At 45.4% G+C, this 12,467-nt stretch overlaps 1 protein-coding gene across 3 annotated transcripts in view; it reads right to left on the reverse strand.

Moving 5' to 3' along the window:
- RASAL2 (RAS protein activator like 2) overlaps window positions 1-12,467 on the reverse strand; it is a 785,014-nt gene that overhangs the window by 503,450 nt on the left and 269,097 nt on the right. For all 3 annotated transcript variants that reach the window (XM_086956462.1, XM_086956457.1, XM_086956450.1), the window contains exon 2: window positions 1,011-1,138. In XM_086956462.1, coding sequence (XP_086812588.1) covers window positions 1,011-1,138 — 128 coding nt within the window. The remainder of the gene's footprint in view (window positions 1-1,010; window positions 1,139-12,467) is intronic.

Consider the following 12,467-nt stretch of genomic DNA (forward strand, 5'->3'; position numbering starts at 1 on the left):
AATCTAGCATTAGTGGTATTGACGGGGTGCCCGTTGGCAACTTCACAAGGCTTCTCAAGAATGTGTTCTCATTAGTTGTGAATGCATTCTTAGACATTGGCCCCCATATTTCGGCCCCATACAGTGCTGCAGACTGGGCCTTAAACTTATATACTTCTAATGCCGGAGAAACAGCATTGCTAGTACTTGTGCCATGTCTTTTTAGGATAGGTATGGTGTTCTGCATAAATGTAAGTTTGCTCTTCTCTATTTGGCTTCTCCAAGAAAATGTACAGTCAATGGAGATTCCCAAATAAGAGAAGTCTTGAACTAGTTCTAATTTTTGCCCAGATCGTGTCAAGTTCCCTTTAAAAGTTTTGTGGGGGTTTAGGGCCATGCACACCCCAAATCTCACAAATGACCAGAAATACACAAGCTTCACCAGAAAACCCGTATTCTACCAAAAATACCACAACAAACAAGGTAGCCACTTACTTGACCACCTCCGAAAGCACTGTAAGGCGTTGTTAGGAGATTGAAGAACAACACAAATGCTACTCTACAATACAATACAAAAGATTCAAAAAGAGCTGCTGGACTTGCTAGCAGTATCACATACCTGCTGTAATGATGCTCAAAAATAATCTGAATCTCCCCACATGCATGATTAAAACCTTGCAATGAACCAGAAAAATCTTTCAGGCGCCTCAGCTCACCAAACACGTAACGAAAATAAACACCTTTTTAAATTCTTCTGTTTCCTCAAGTCTTCACCAACATTGCACTGAAGGTTTAAGAAGTACACCACAGTGGAAGGAAGGACTTTTTTAGCCATGTGACTGAAAAAACTGTTTCCAATTTCCAAAACGTTTGAGTGGTGGTGTCCCCTAACAGAGTATTGGAGTGAAAACTTACAGCCTCTTCAAAAGACTGCTCAACCCGAAAGCAGGCAGCACTTGGGTAGATTCCAGAGTGTTCACCAAAAATTAATTAATCCAATAAGCGTTAGGTGTTCCTGTGATAAGACTCACCTCATCCTCCCGGTTGAGTAGCACCAGCTGGCTGTCCGTCAGAATGCAGTACTTCCTCTCCCAGGTGGTCGTCTCGGTGTAAGGGGACTGGCCGCAGGACAGCCTGTGAGTTGGTGGCCCCTTAACATCTGCAGAATGAAAAACAAAGACCCACAATAAATGATGTGAACCTCAAATACATTCTGTTATGCAAAACACTAAACTGAGAGAGATTACACTGAAATAGAATGCGCACAATCTGTGTCCCAAACCTAGCCCATTTTCACTTTGGTGACTTTGTACCAGATTTCTACTTGTTTCTTTCTATACGGTTTGATGGAATTTTTCCAACACAGCCAAGCAACAATATCAGGATTTAGTCTGCTACGGTAATTGGTTGCCAGAGTTTGACTGAGGGTAGTTAAACATGTTAAATAATCAATCATTCATTTTCACCAATGACAAGCGTAGGCAAATGCAGAGAGCTTGTATCATTATTCATTTGAGTCATTTTCATTTTCTCGTCACGAGGTGGTGAGGACACACCGACAGCCTTTGAAAACACAGTATCCCATGTTGTAGCAGGCCTCCCTTGGGGGGTCACACAAATAACCCGTGAACCAGGTGACATGTCCATCCTGCCAGTTTCTCTGATGCAAACAAATAACAGAGACGAGGAGGAGTGCTTGGAGACAACTGAGGGGAACAACACACTTCACACAAATCAGAGACAGGGCAGCAAGCAGCTGGAGTGTGAGCAACCAACAAATGGACAACATACCCCACCTGCAGTTATTTCACGCGCACACCAAAAAACATACAGACCAGGGGCGCCTAATCACGTTCGAGTTCAAGAGGTCAGCGCTGAACGTGATTATTTTGCTTGGTTTTTCAGTCACCTTCTTCATTTGTGTCTCTACGCAGGCATTTCTGAAGAGCGTGGAGCGCCGCCATCTGGCTGCTGCACGCGACGCATGACGAAAAGCAACTAGGAATGTTCAGAGGCTCTGCCGCCAATGAGCACACAGCCAACAATGGCGAAGATTGGCTTAGAATTCTTTCAGCATTGTGGCGTCATTTGGGTACGTAACGTCAGCCCAATGAGGCCAGAAGGCTACGAAAGTTGGCTCAATGTTATTATTATTATTATTATTTTTAAATGGGGGAAGTTCGCACTATATAAAACTCTGGGGCAAAAAAAAAATGATAGTCGTGTAATAAAAAAATTCCCATGTGCTCCTGCTTGGTCACATGCTCTGTTCCCAATTGTAAGCCCCAACCCCCAAACACACCCATCTGCCTCAATTCTTCTATTCTCCTTTATGCATCCGCTTCGCAATCAGAATAAAACTACTACTTTTGCTCACCAATTCATACTCCACCAGCATAAACGTTCACCATCCTTTACCAGGAGTTTCACTAGAAATGTTTCTACTCTTTGAGGATTAGGAATCGCCATCCTCTATTACTCTGCAGCGAGTGCAGCTGCCTGAGATTGAGACACTGCATGAAGCCACCAATAATTGTATTAAAATGATCTAGTAGTGACCAGATGTTACTTGTGCAAGTGTCAGAATAGCTGTGAGTGCAAGTAGAAGTGCAGGGGTGAATGCTAGCGCCAGAGCAGCTGTCAGTGCTACTGTGAGAGAGATTAATGATGCCAGCCCAAGTGTGAGTGCATGTGAGAGTTAGAGTGCCAGTACAGATGTTAAGACAAGTGACAGTGAAGGTGTGAGTGAGGTGAGAGTGGGCTTACTAGTGCAAGTTCCAGTTGCGTGAGTGAGGTGTAAATGAGATTACTTTGCAACTTCCATTGCAGGTGCGAGCTAGGTTACTGGTGCATGTGGCAGTGAGGTGTGAGTGAGGTTGCTGGTGTAAGTATTCCAGTGGTTTATGAGTGCAGGGTTGAGTTTACTGATGAGTGCCAGAGCAAGTGGGAATGACGGTGCTCACGTGGTGCTCACGTGTCAGAGCAGAATTGACCTCTGATGTAATTGCAAGGGTCTGTGCTTTAGCACTGCTACGTGTTTTATGTTGGGACGCTACATCCTGCCACTGAAGTTTAAGCCAGAAGGTCTAAAGAACAGCTCAGTCAATACTCACGTTTAGAGTTGAAGGAGTTTAGAAACCTTACAGAAGTTTGGCACACAATGAGAACGCTCTGGGAAATATGGAATAGAAAAGAACAAAAAACGCCATTTACTGTTACTGCAGTAGCACAACTATTCTAAACCATACTGGATAGAACCACAAGCTAACATGTACAATACCATGTTGGACAGGCTGACAAATTTACTTGGAAACTAGTGCCTAAGGAATGTAGCTCAACATTTTATCATACAATTGCTTCCTTGTGTCCTAAACTTCGTCAGCAGCAATCTGGTTTTAACATTTAACTGATTTGCATTACTTTCTGTGATGTACCTTTTGCTGAATAGTCAGTGAAGCATTTCCTTTTCACTTAATGCGATGCAAGGATATTGACTGGGCATGAACAGGGAGGCTCGGGTGTCCAGGGATCTACAATAGCAGAAAGAGGGATGTCCTCCTACTGTCTCTGCGACTTACGTGAGGCTGTTGTAGTCCATGAGCACATTCTGGCTGGGAAAAGCCTTGTAATGGTGAGCTGCAGAAATCCCCTCTTCAGTAACTAACTCCGTCCGCTTAAGGCAGACTCACTCACCCACCACAAAAGTAGGCGCTGCCGGTTGGATGGGTAAGCTTCACCATCGGACTGGCAAAGCAGCTCCGAGCAATGATCTCCGTGGCTGGCGCACAAGTGTGTGTTTGTGTCTATATACATACACATACACACACGTGTCATGATGTGACGCAGCAGTCATGTCACTTTCTGCTCTTTCTAGTTCCGCCCTCACCCTGCGAGCAACGAGTTTGACTTTCAAAATCTTCAAAAAGCCTGGAGGTTCTTTGATACACACAAAGCTGTGCAACTTTAATAACTTACTAATACTAGATCTCCTTCACTTTCATACTGTTCACTAAGGTTGGCGACCAGATATGCTGATTGGATATGCGGTCTGCATATACCTTTGTTTGAGCCTTTCCCATGGGCACCACTAAGTTTGCAGAGAACTCTGTTTGGTTAGGACTCAGTCTGAGCCGACGTCTGCCTGTGTAGTCCAGACATAGGCCAGCTCTGCTGCCCCATACCTTTTACAACATTGGAATTTCATTGAGCAGACGTTACTGTAATGTAGTGTGAGTGAGCCGTGCGCAGGTGGTCAATGCTCTAAAAAGGAGTGATAATGCATTTTAATGCAGTGATGCAGACCACCATCACATTAAAATGAGTTAGTCTAACGGCTGATGCGTGGTACTTGGCAGGGCTGTGTTAATACAGGTTATGTTACTGTCAATGTTGGGCTGCAGTAAGTGAACATGGCAGGGAAATTGAAGCCAGTTGTGTGAAATATTTGCTGTTGTATTGGAATGGAGGTACACCTGGGTCTGTGGGTCGATGGGTCAAGGATCATTTCTAAATGGTATAGCTGGATTAGAAACGTCCTATGATCAAGGCCACTAGAACTATGCTGTGGGAGAGAACCAAATTATGCAGACTAATGCGCCACATTTTGTGACAGTATTACTTCATTATGTTGTACTTTTTTTTCATGGTAACATTGTCTGAACAAAGATTTCACCTTATTAGTACCAGTTGAACAACAAATACAGCAATAAGCAACTGAACGATAACCAGTCAACTTCAGCAAAGGCCATTCCACTGTGGGGGATAAACTGTTGCAACGTTTTTAGTAACTTTGTATCAGTTTACGCCTGAAAGAAAATCGCATAATTCCACTGGCCCTGCCTAGATATACTGATAACGAGTGCATACAATAGAAATATAACAAGAAAATGGGCAAGGAAAAACTACAAGAGTATCATCCTTTAATAAGGCCTCCAAACGCCTAAATGGGGAAAGTTTACTGAGTCTTTGACCATGTGTAGGTTTTTCATATCAAACTTTCTCTAACGGCAGAGTGGCCGTTTCTTAGTCAGAGCCCCCTGCAAAACTACATGTGAAGCTGTACATTCAACCCCATCCCACTGGCGATGCTAGAGAAGGGTGCTTTGTGCTCACAGGTCACCTCCTGGCTGAATACCTCAGAGCAGTGGCCACCCACTTACACACGTGACCTTTGCCCCCACACCTTAATCTCCTGTTCAATTGCTAAACTGGAGGTGAGAGTCCATTGAAGGGGGGGGGGGGATCAGCTGCCTGGAATAAAAGCATTGTTCAGGACATCTTGGAAGGTCAATTATGTTTGGGCCCCTCTATCTCTAGGCACACTGGGCCCAGCTCGCCCATACCAAAAGCAGGCCTGATTAATGATTATTATAGTTTACTAGGAAGCTCAGTAACGAAAAATTACAAAATAAATAGAACTTCCTGAAAAAATCTACTCTTAGCAGCTCGAAGACCTCTGTACCAGGGCCGTGCACTAGATGTCTTCGCACATAATGTAGACAAAAGAAAGGCAGTGGAGCGCTCAATATTTAGATGCCTTCACAGATAATCTACAGATAAAACGCAGTGGTTTTTAGAACGTAACACTATCATTCCTTCCACAAAATATGTTGGGGAATATGCATTTGTTTTTACAACGTTGAGCAGTTACACATCTTAAAAGTGAGCAATTACATGTGCTAAACAGTTTTTCGGTACATTGTTGAAGTTTTGTAATTGTATTGCAATTGCATTTATACGGCGCTTACTGCCCCTGACGAGGCGCCGAAGCGTTTTATATAGGAACAACTGCCTGGAATTTGCCTGTGCCCATACCTTAGTGCCTTTGAGGCACATCTTTCGAAGGGGTGCTTGCTATACAAAGGGGTTGCCTACTTCCCTCTCCAGCAGCACCCACCTGTGCATGTCTCCTCCATCGCTTTCATGCAGTGTACGGCTTTGCCAGTACATTTCTGCAAGTCTTTATACACTTTTTCACAATGCTTAAAAAAATGTAAACTACATGGCTGTTTTCGAACTAGGACCGTCAATTCATTAATCTGACGTCACTTTAGATTTTTATTTGTCTCAGAAAATTATTATTCCCCACTACTCAAGGACATTATCTTGTGTGTTTATCTTATAAACCCAGCATTAGTTAATTAGAGCGATTTGTAAACTGTGAGGACCAGTGAATGTTAGTTATTAGCGCTCTAAAAATATATTCCATTCATTCTCCCTGAAATCTAACAGAGCCGATGTTGCCGACTCGCTACCACATATTAAAATAAGAATTTCCCCTCTACCTCTAAAGCACACTTTATTGTGAAATGAGATGTTTTAATATTGCCTGCCTCGTGTATCTGAAAACATCTCTAGGTCACAATATGAGGACCCCACACCCAAATCTGAAGCTAATCTTAGAAAATGCTATTTTATTTAATACATGGAGACGAAGAGTTGTAGCTAGTTGGCCGACTGACCAGTGTAGTGCCGACAATTTAATGCTAAAACATATCTATTTTTGTACTCACCTTTTTATTTCATTCGGTATAAAAACATAAAATAGGTAATTGTGTTCTCCAATACGCAAATATTGCAAACTTCGTGCATGCTTTTAATAACAGTGGCTTTGCTTTTCCACTGGAGGGCAGCAAACTACACTTAAACATTGAGCTAGCGAAGGCAGGCATCAGTACTGCTCGGGAGCACGCGTCATTGCCATGTAGCATCCATCCCCATCAGCCTCCGGAAGAGCCCGTGGAATTGTTTTACTCTCCAGGTCACTACAAGGAGGCTGCGTTGGAGCCCTTCTCCAGGTCAACCAATGTGGTCTGCTAGCTTCCGCAACTCTGCACTCTCTTCTCAGATCGGCCCCACTCCCCTCTCTGTACTTGCACACCTACACATGGCGACCCGTTATGTTATATTGATTTGCAGCCGCAGCGCACAGAGGATATTAGGCGCTTGAATGAATGCCGTCACTTCTGGTCACATTTCCATTTACTAAAATAAATATATGCAGCACTGGCTCTTCAAAATATCTTGAATGCATAAGATCATCCCAGGAAATTATTTAAATCAGGAGGTCTTGCAATACTGTGTAGACCGAGGTGGGCAAGCCATCAGATTAACAGGGAGAGCCGCCAGAGCTGAGCTCAGGAGTTGGAGCCCGTGCACGAGCTGAGCCCTGATAATATTTGCTATGTAAAATATACAGCAAAAATCACGCAAAATATAACAAAAGTCTATTCAAAATTAAAATATGGCGCAAATTCGACCCGAAGGTATTGCAGCACTCCGTATGAGCGCCAGTTACAGTATGCAGGGACACACTAAGTGATTTGCCCAGAATCACAGGATGTTGAGCCGACGCCGAGACTCAAACCTGGCTTCCTGGTGCCACAGTCGGCAGCACTGACCATAAAGTCACACCCTGAGTAGAAGGAGTGAGGCAGACAAAAGGCACATGAAAGCACGGCTCATAAGGTTCCAACAGGACCTCGAGCTGAGCCAGAGCCAGGCTTCAAGCTTGCGCCTGGCTCGAGCTTTCAGTGGCTCGCCCACCTCGATGTTGTAGACCGGCTTTTGTTGGCAGCGTACCCAAGACCCTAAGCAGAAGTTGTGGTGAAACAATCACACCAAAATCCCTTTTCGGAAAATGAAATTCTATCATTATTGATCAAATGTTAAATGTCGTATACTTGTAAAGCGCACAGCTGCCCCAGCAAAGGGGCGTCCCAGCGCTGTATACCGTTGGGGAACCCATCCTGGCTTTCCCTGTAAGATGGTCCCTCCTGGGCATCTCCAAGGTGAAGACAAGCATCCCCGGCACTGATGGGGCCAATAGTAGAGATTAAGCAAGCTATTGCCCAGAGTTGCCGAGTGGGACCCATGGTTGGAGTAGGCACTGAGGCGAGAATTATCGAGTCCGCTGACCATGGCCCAAGACCCTGCCGCGTGGGGAATCGAGTCCCGGGCCGACCTCTGCTTCCGGGTCTGCCGCCTCTAACCAGTGAGCCACACCACTCCACAAAATCCACAAAATCAATACTGTGATCACAAGCAGCTATAAAGAAGAAATATGATACGAACAAACATACACATGAACCATGGTTAGGCTCGTTCTCTTATATAGTTGTATGCAGTTTGACACAAAACAACAAGAGGAAAGAAAATACTGAAAATAACAGCTAAAACAGAAAGACAATGTGACATTAAAACTCTTCTGCGGTCAATATTATATTGTATTAAGCAATCACTCACTGCCTCCTATCTGACAACAACTTGACATGTTTCTTGCCCAGAAGGATTTTCCATTCAGGCCTTCATCAGGTCCAAGAGCTAATATTTTTTCAATCATATACAAGAAAATGCTAACAAAGCATAGCTTGAAATCAATAATGTCTCTGCTGTCACATGAACATAATTAGGTCAAATATTTTCAGGTTAACCCATTGAGAAGAAAATGATTTAGAAACCTGGACACTATTAACTAAACATGTTTACAGCACACACGATTGAATGTCATGCTTGTCATGACAAAAGTCAAAAAAGCTACAGCTTGCTATGGTGATTTTGGGAAAGGGGACACACTCTCCCAAACCATGCAGGAGACTTGTCTTCATCCCAACAAGGACAAACCTACATTCATTGTTAGAACTAACTTCGGTAAAGCTTATGAAAAAGCCATAAGCGTGTCCAACTGCTAGGATGTTTTTATACAGCTACCGAAGAGACTCAGCACACAAAAGGACATTTTCCAATGGAAAAGCCCAGTTACAGATTATTTTTTTCTAGTCCCAACCATCATGCATGGGTTTCTTTTCAGAGCTCTTGACTGGGGGTGAAAGTTTGATTTATTCAGCATTCTGTACATCATTTCTTGCCGCAGCATTTTTCACGTTAAGTGGGATAGGTATGCCCAGACGTGGGTCCCTTGCTCACTGTGCCACTGGATTCTAATTAGCCTGGCTGATTAGGGGTGAAAACCCAAAATCCGTTCCAGGATGCTTCTTTCTGGTCCAGGAAGGTCCCGGTTTGGCAGTTCCGACTGCACTGCTCCCATGAGGAGCAGGGTCAAGACTGATTTGCATATGGCTAGGGTCCAAAACTGGGATGGCGTAGTGATCAAAAGAACAATGGAATGAATCCAGGTGTCTCGACTGGGGGTGAATGTTTAATTTATTCAGCATTCCGTCCATCATTTGTTGCTGCAGCATGCATTGGTTTTGAAGCATTATTCTATTCAGGTCAAACAGGCCAAATAAAAGGAATTCTAGAGGATGAATAGAAAGACCAACTGAGACCAGTAAACACGACTGTACACTAGTACCAAGTTCCAAGACACAACTGCACTTTTTGTATATCACAAGTGGTTAGATAAAAAAAATAACATATGCCACTAACTGAATCAAATAGCAGCCATATGCAACTGGACTGCTGGCCCTGGATATAAGAAGGCAGGCTCTTGCTCACAGTCTGCAGGTGACCACGGGCCTTATTGTGGTCTGTGCTAATTTTCCCTCAAACTGCTCTCCACGACCGCTTTCAAAACAGGAAGCAGAAACAATCATATTATGGAGCGTCAGCACATTTATTATTAATCCACACAGTGCCACAGTGTAGTGGAACAGCCTGTCGCATGCCACGCTGCATGACAGAAGCCCTAATACACCTAACAGTGTATATCATAAGGGATTATAGAGGGACACCAGTTATATTAAAAAACGATCATGATCACTATCATAGCACCTAAAATAGCTCCTCCCATGAAATCTCCAGATACGTTTGCACAAAGTGCTACAAGCAATATTTATTTTGTATTAAAAATTTCCAAAATGGCCTTTACGACAACCACAACCACTTGTTCCCACTTTTGGAGATTAAAATGACTGCAAATCGAGAATTTGCAGTTACATATTCCCCCAAATTAATATAATGGATCTGTTCACGCCATTTTCACCCAAACCTGTGTAAGGGCAATCTGGAATGGCATTATAATGCTCTGAAAACGGGCTTGAAAATCTAAGGCTCTCCTTGTCTTTAAATTAAATCTTAGATTTCCTCTATCGTCAAGCTTGGAAAATCCCCATTTGCACACCGTGCCTCCATGAGCACACAGGTGAAGTATTTGTATGTAAAATACACCCTGGAGTTGTGGCACTCCCACTCAGGTCGGTAAACCTCCAGCTCAGGTTTAAACCTCTAACTAATCCGAAAAAGAAAGCCGTATACATTTTTAAAATATTTTTTTACCATGGGTTTTTCCAACCAGGTGTCTGCTTGCCACAGCATCTATAATATTTTGAAATATTGTCCAAGGGCCCAATTCACAAAGCCTTTTTCCATGAGTAGGTGTGACTTAATCCAGTAAATTGAAGAGCAGGCCTCAACCACACACATAACAAGCATTTGCAAAGCAATAGGGCTCGCATTTGCGAGAGTTCAAGCTATTGGCACTGTAAATGATAATGCCTATTATTTATCTGTGTTGATAACTAACGCATACATAAAAGGCATGGTCATTAAAAATGCCAATAGCTCAATGCTTGAAAAGTGAAAGTGCACATGGCGCGCTAATGTTGCAGGAACGGTACAAAAGGGGGTTTTGACTGGGTGTGGGTGTTTGATTGATTCAGATGCTCTGTCCATCACCACCCCCTTTTGTACCGAATGTTGCAGGAAAGCATGCCATACGCATAAAAGAAAATAGTGCTTACCGACATACCATGTAACAACAGAAGTAAAAGGGCAATCCTCATTGGAGATTACAAATGAAGACAAGGCGGTACTAAGGAGGGACTAACAAGCCTAATAACGAATCAGAAGCCAGCATTTACGAAGGACCATGATACAAGCCAATGACAGATATGGTCAGAGAGTGGGCGGAGCTTCAAATCCTTACTCTAATACAATATGCCTTGCAGAGCAGAGCATGCACTGCCCAGGCTTGAGCTAAAAAGTATCAGAGTCAAGCAGTGAGGCTTGAGAGAGAGCCTTCCTGGCTTCCTCAGAAGAGATGCACCTAAAATGTCCCTGAAGCTGGGGGGAGGCTGACTGAGTCGCTCCATAAATATTGGTGAAGCAGACATTTCTCTATCTGAATACTAATTCCCAACACGAATAATTGGGGAAATGCGATTTCTTGGAAACCTTTTTTAGGTACTGATCATAACATGTGTTAAACAAACCTTTACCTGGTAGTGGCGAGGAGGCGAGAAGTGAAGACTAGATCTCGGCCACACGGATCCAGATATGTTCAACACGGAAAAGTTCTTCATGCAAGCACAGCAGAGGGCAGAATGAAAAAATATATACTTAATGGAAAAACGTGCACAATTTCCTTGTTCCACTTTGCTCCATCTTCTCATGAACTAAATTGTAAAGATACGAAATAAGATGAGAAAAAATTGAGGTCGAGCTTTAAACCAAAGGTGGGCGGCCGGTGAAACAAGGGTGATGTTGGAACCAAGGAAACCGATTGTTCCTTCATATGGGACCCAACAGAAACTAAGATAGGAACAGTAGCTCACTCAGGAACCACAGGGAGCTAGTCAGGAAACAGGCCCAGCTGGTGAAGGAACCACAGACACCCAGCGGGGGAAGCACGGGCAGCCAGGAGGAACCACGGGCCGCCAGCGGAGAAAAGCACGGGCAGCCAGAGGGGGGAGCACAGGCAGCCAGAGGGGGAAGCACTGGCAGCCAGAGGGGGAAGCACGGGCAGCCAGCCGGGGAAGCACGGGCAGCCAGCCGGGGAAGCACGGGCAGCCAGCCGGGGAACCACGGGCAGCCGGGGGAGGAAACCAGGGGTTAGCCAGCGGGGGAAACCAGGGGTTAGCCAGCGGGGGAAACCAGGGGTTAGCCAGCGGGGGAAACCAGGGGTTAGCCAGCGGGGGAAACCAGGGGTTAGCCAGCGGGGGAAACCAGGGGTTAGCCAGCGGGGGAAACCAGGGGTTAGCCAGCGGGGGAAACCAGGGGTTAGCCAGCGGGGGAAACCAGGGGTTAGCCAGCGGGGGAAACCAGGGGTTAGCCAGCGGGGGAAACCAGGGGTTAGCCAGCGGGGGAAACCAGGGGTTAGCCAGCGGGGGAAACCAGGGGTTAGCCAGCGGGGGAAACCAGGGGTTAGCCAGCGGGGGAAACCAGGGGTTAGCCAGCGGGGGAAACCACGGGTTAGGGTTAGCCAGCGGGGGAAACCACGGGTTAGGGTTAGCCAGCGGGGAGCCGGGGAAACCACGGGTTAGCCAGCGGGGAGCCGGGGAAACCACGGGTTAGCCAGCGGGGAGCGGGGGAAACCACGGGTTAGCCAGCGGGGGAAACCACGGGTTAGCCAGCGGGGGAAACCACAGGCAGCCAGCGGGGGGAACCACAGGCAGCCAGCGGGGGGAACCACAGGCAGCCAGCGGGGGGAACCACAGGCAGCCAGCGGGGGGAACCACAGGCAGCCAGCGGGGGGAACCACAGGCAGCCAGCGGGGGGAACCACAGGCAGCCAGCGGGGGGAACCACAGG

The sequence above is a fragment of the Lissotriton vulgaris genome, chromosome 1_1, assembly GCF_964263255.1.
Source record: "Lissotriton vulgaris chromosome 1_1, aLisVul1.2, whole genome shotgun sequence".
NCBI lineage: Eukaryota > Metazoa > Chordata > Amphibia > Caudata > Salamandridae > Lissotriton > Lissotriton vulgaris.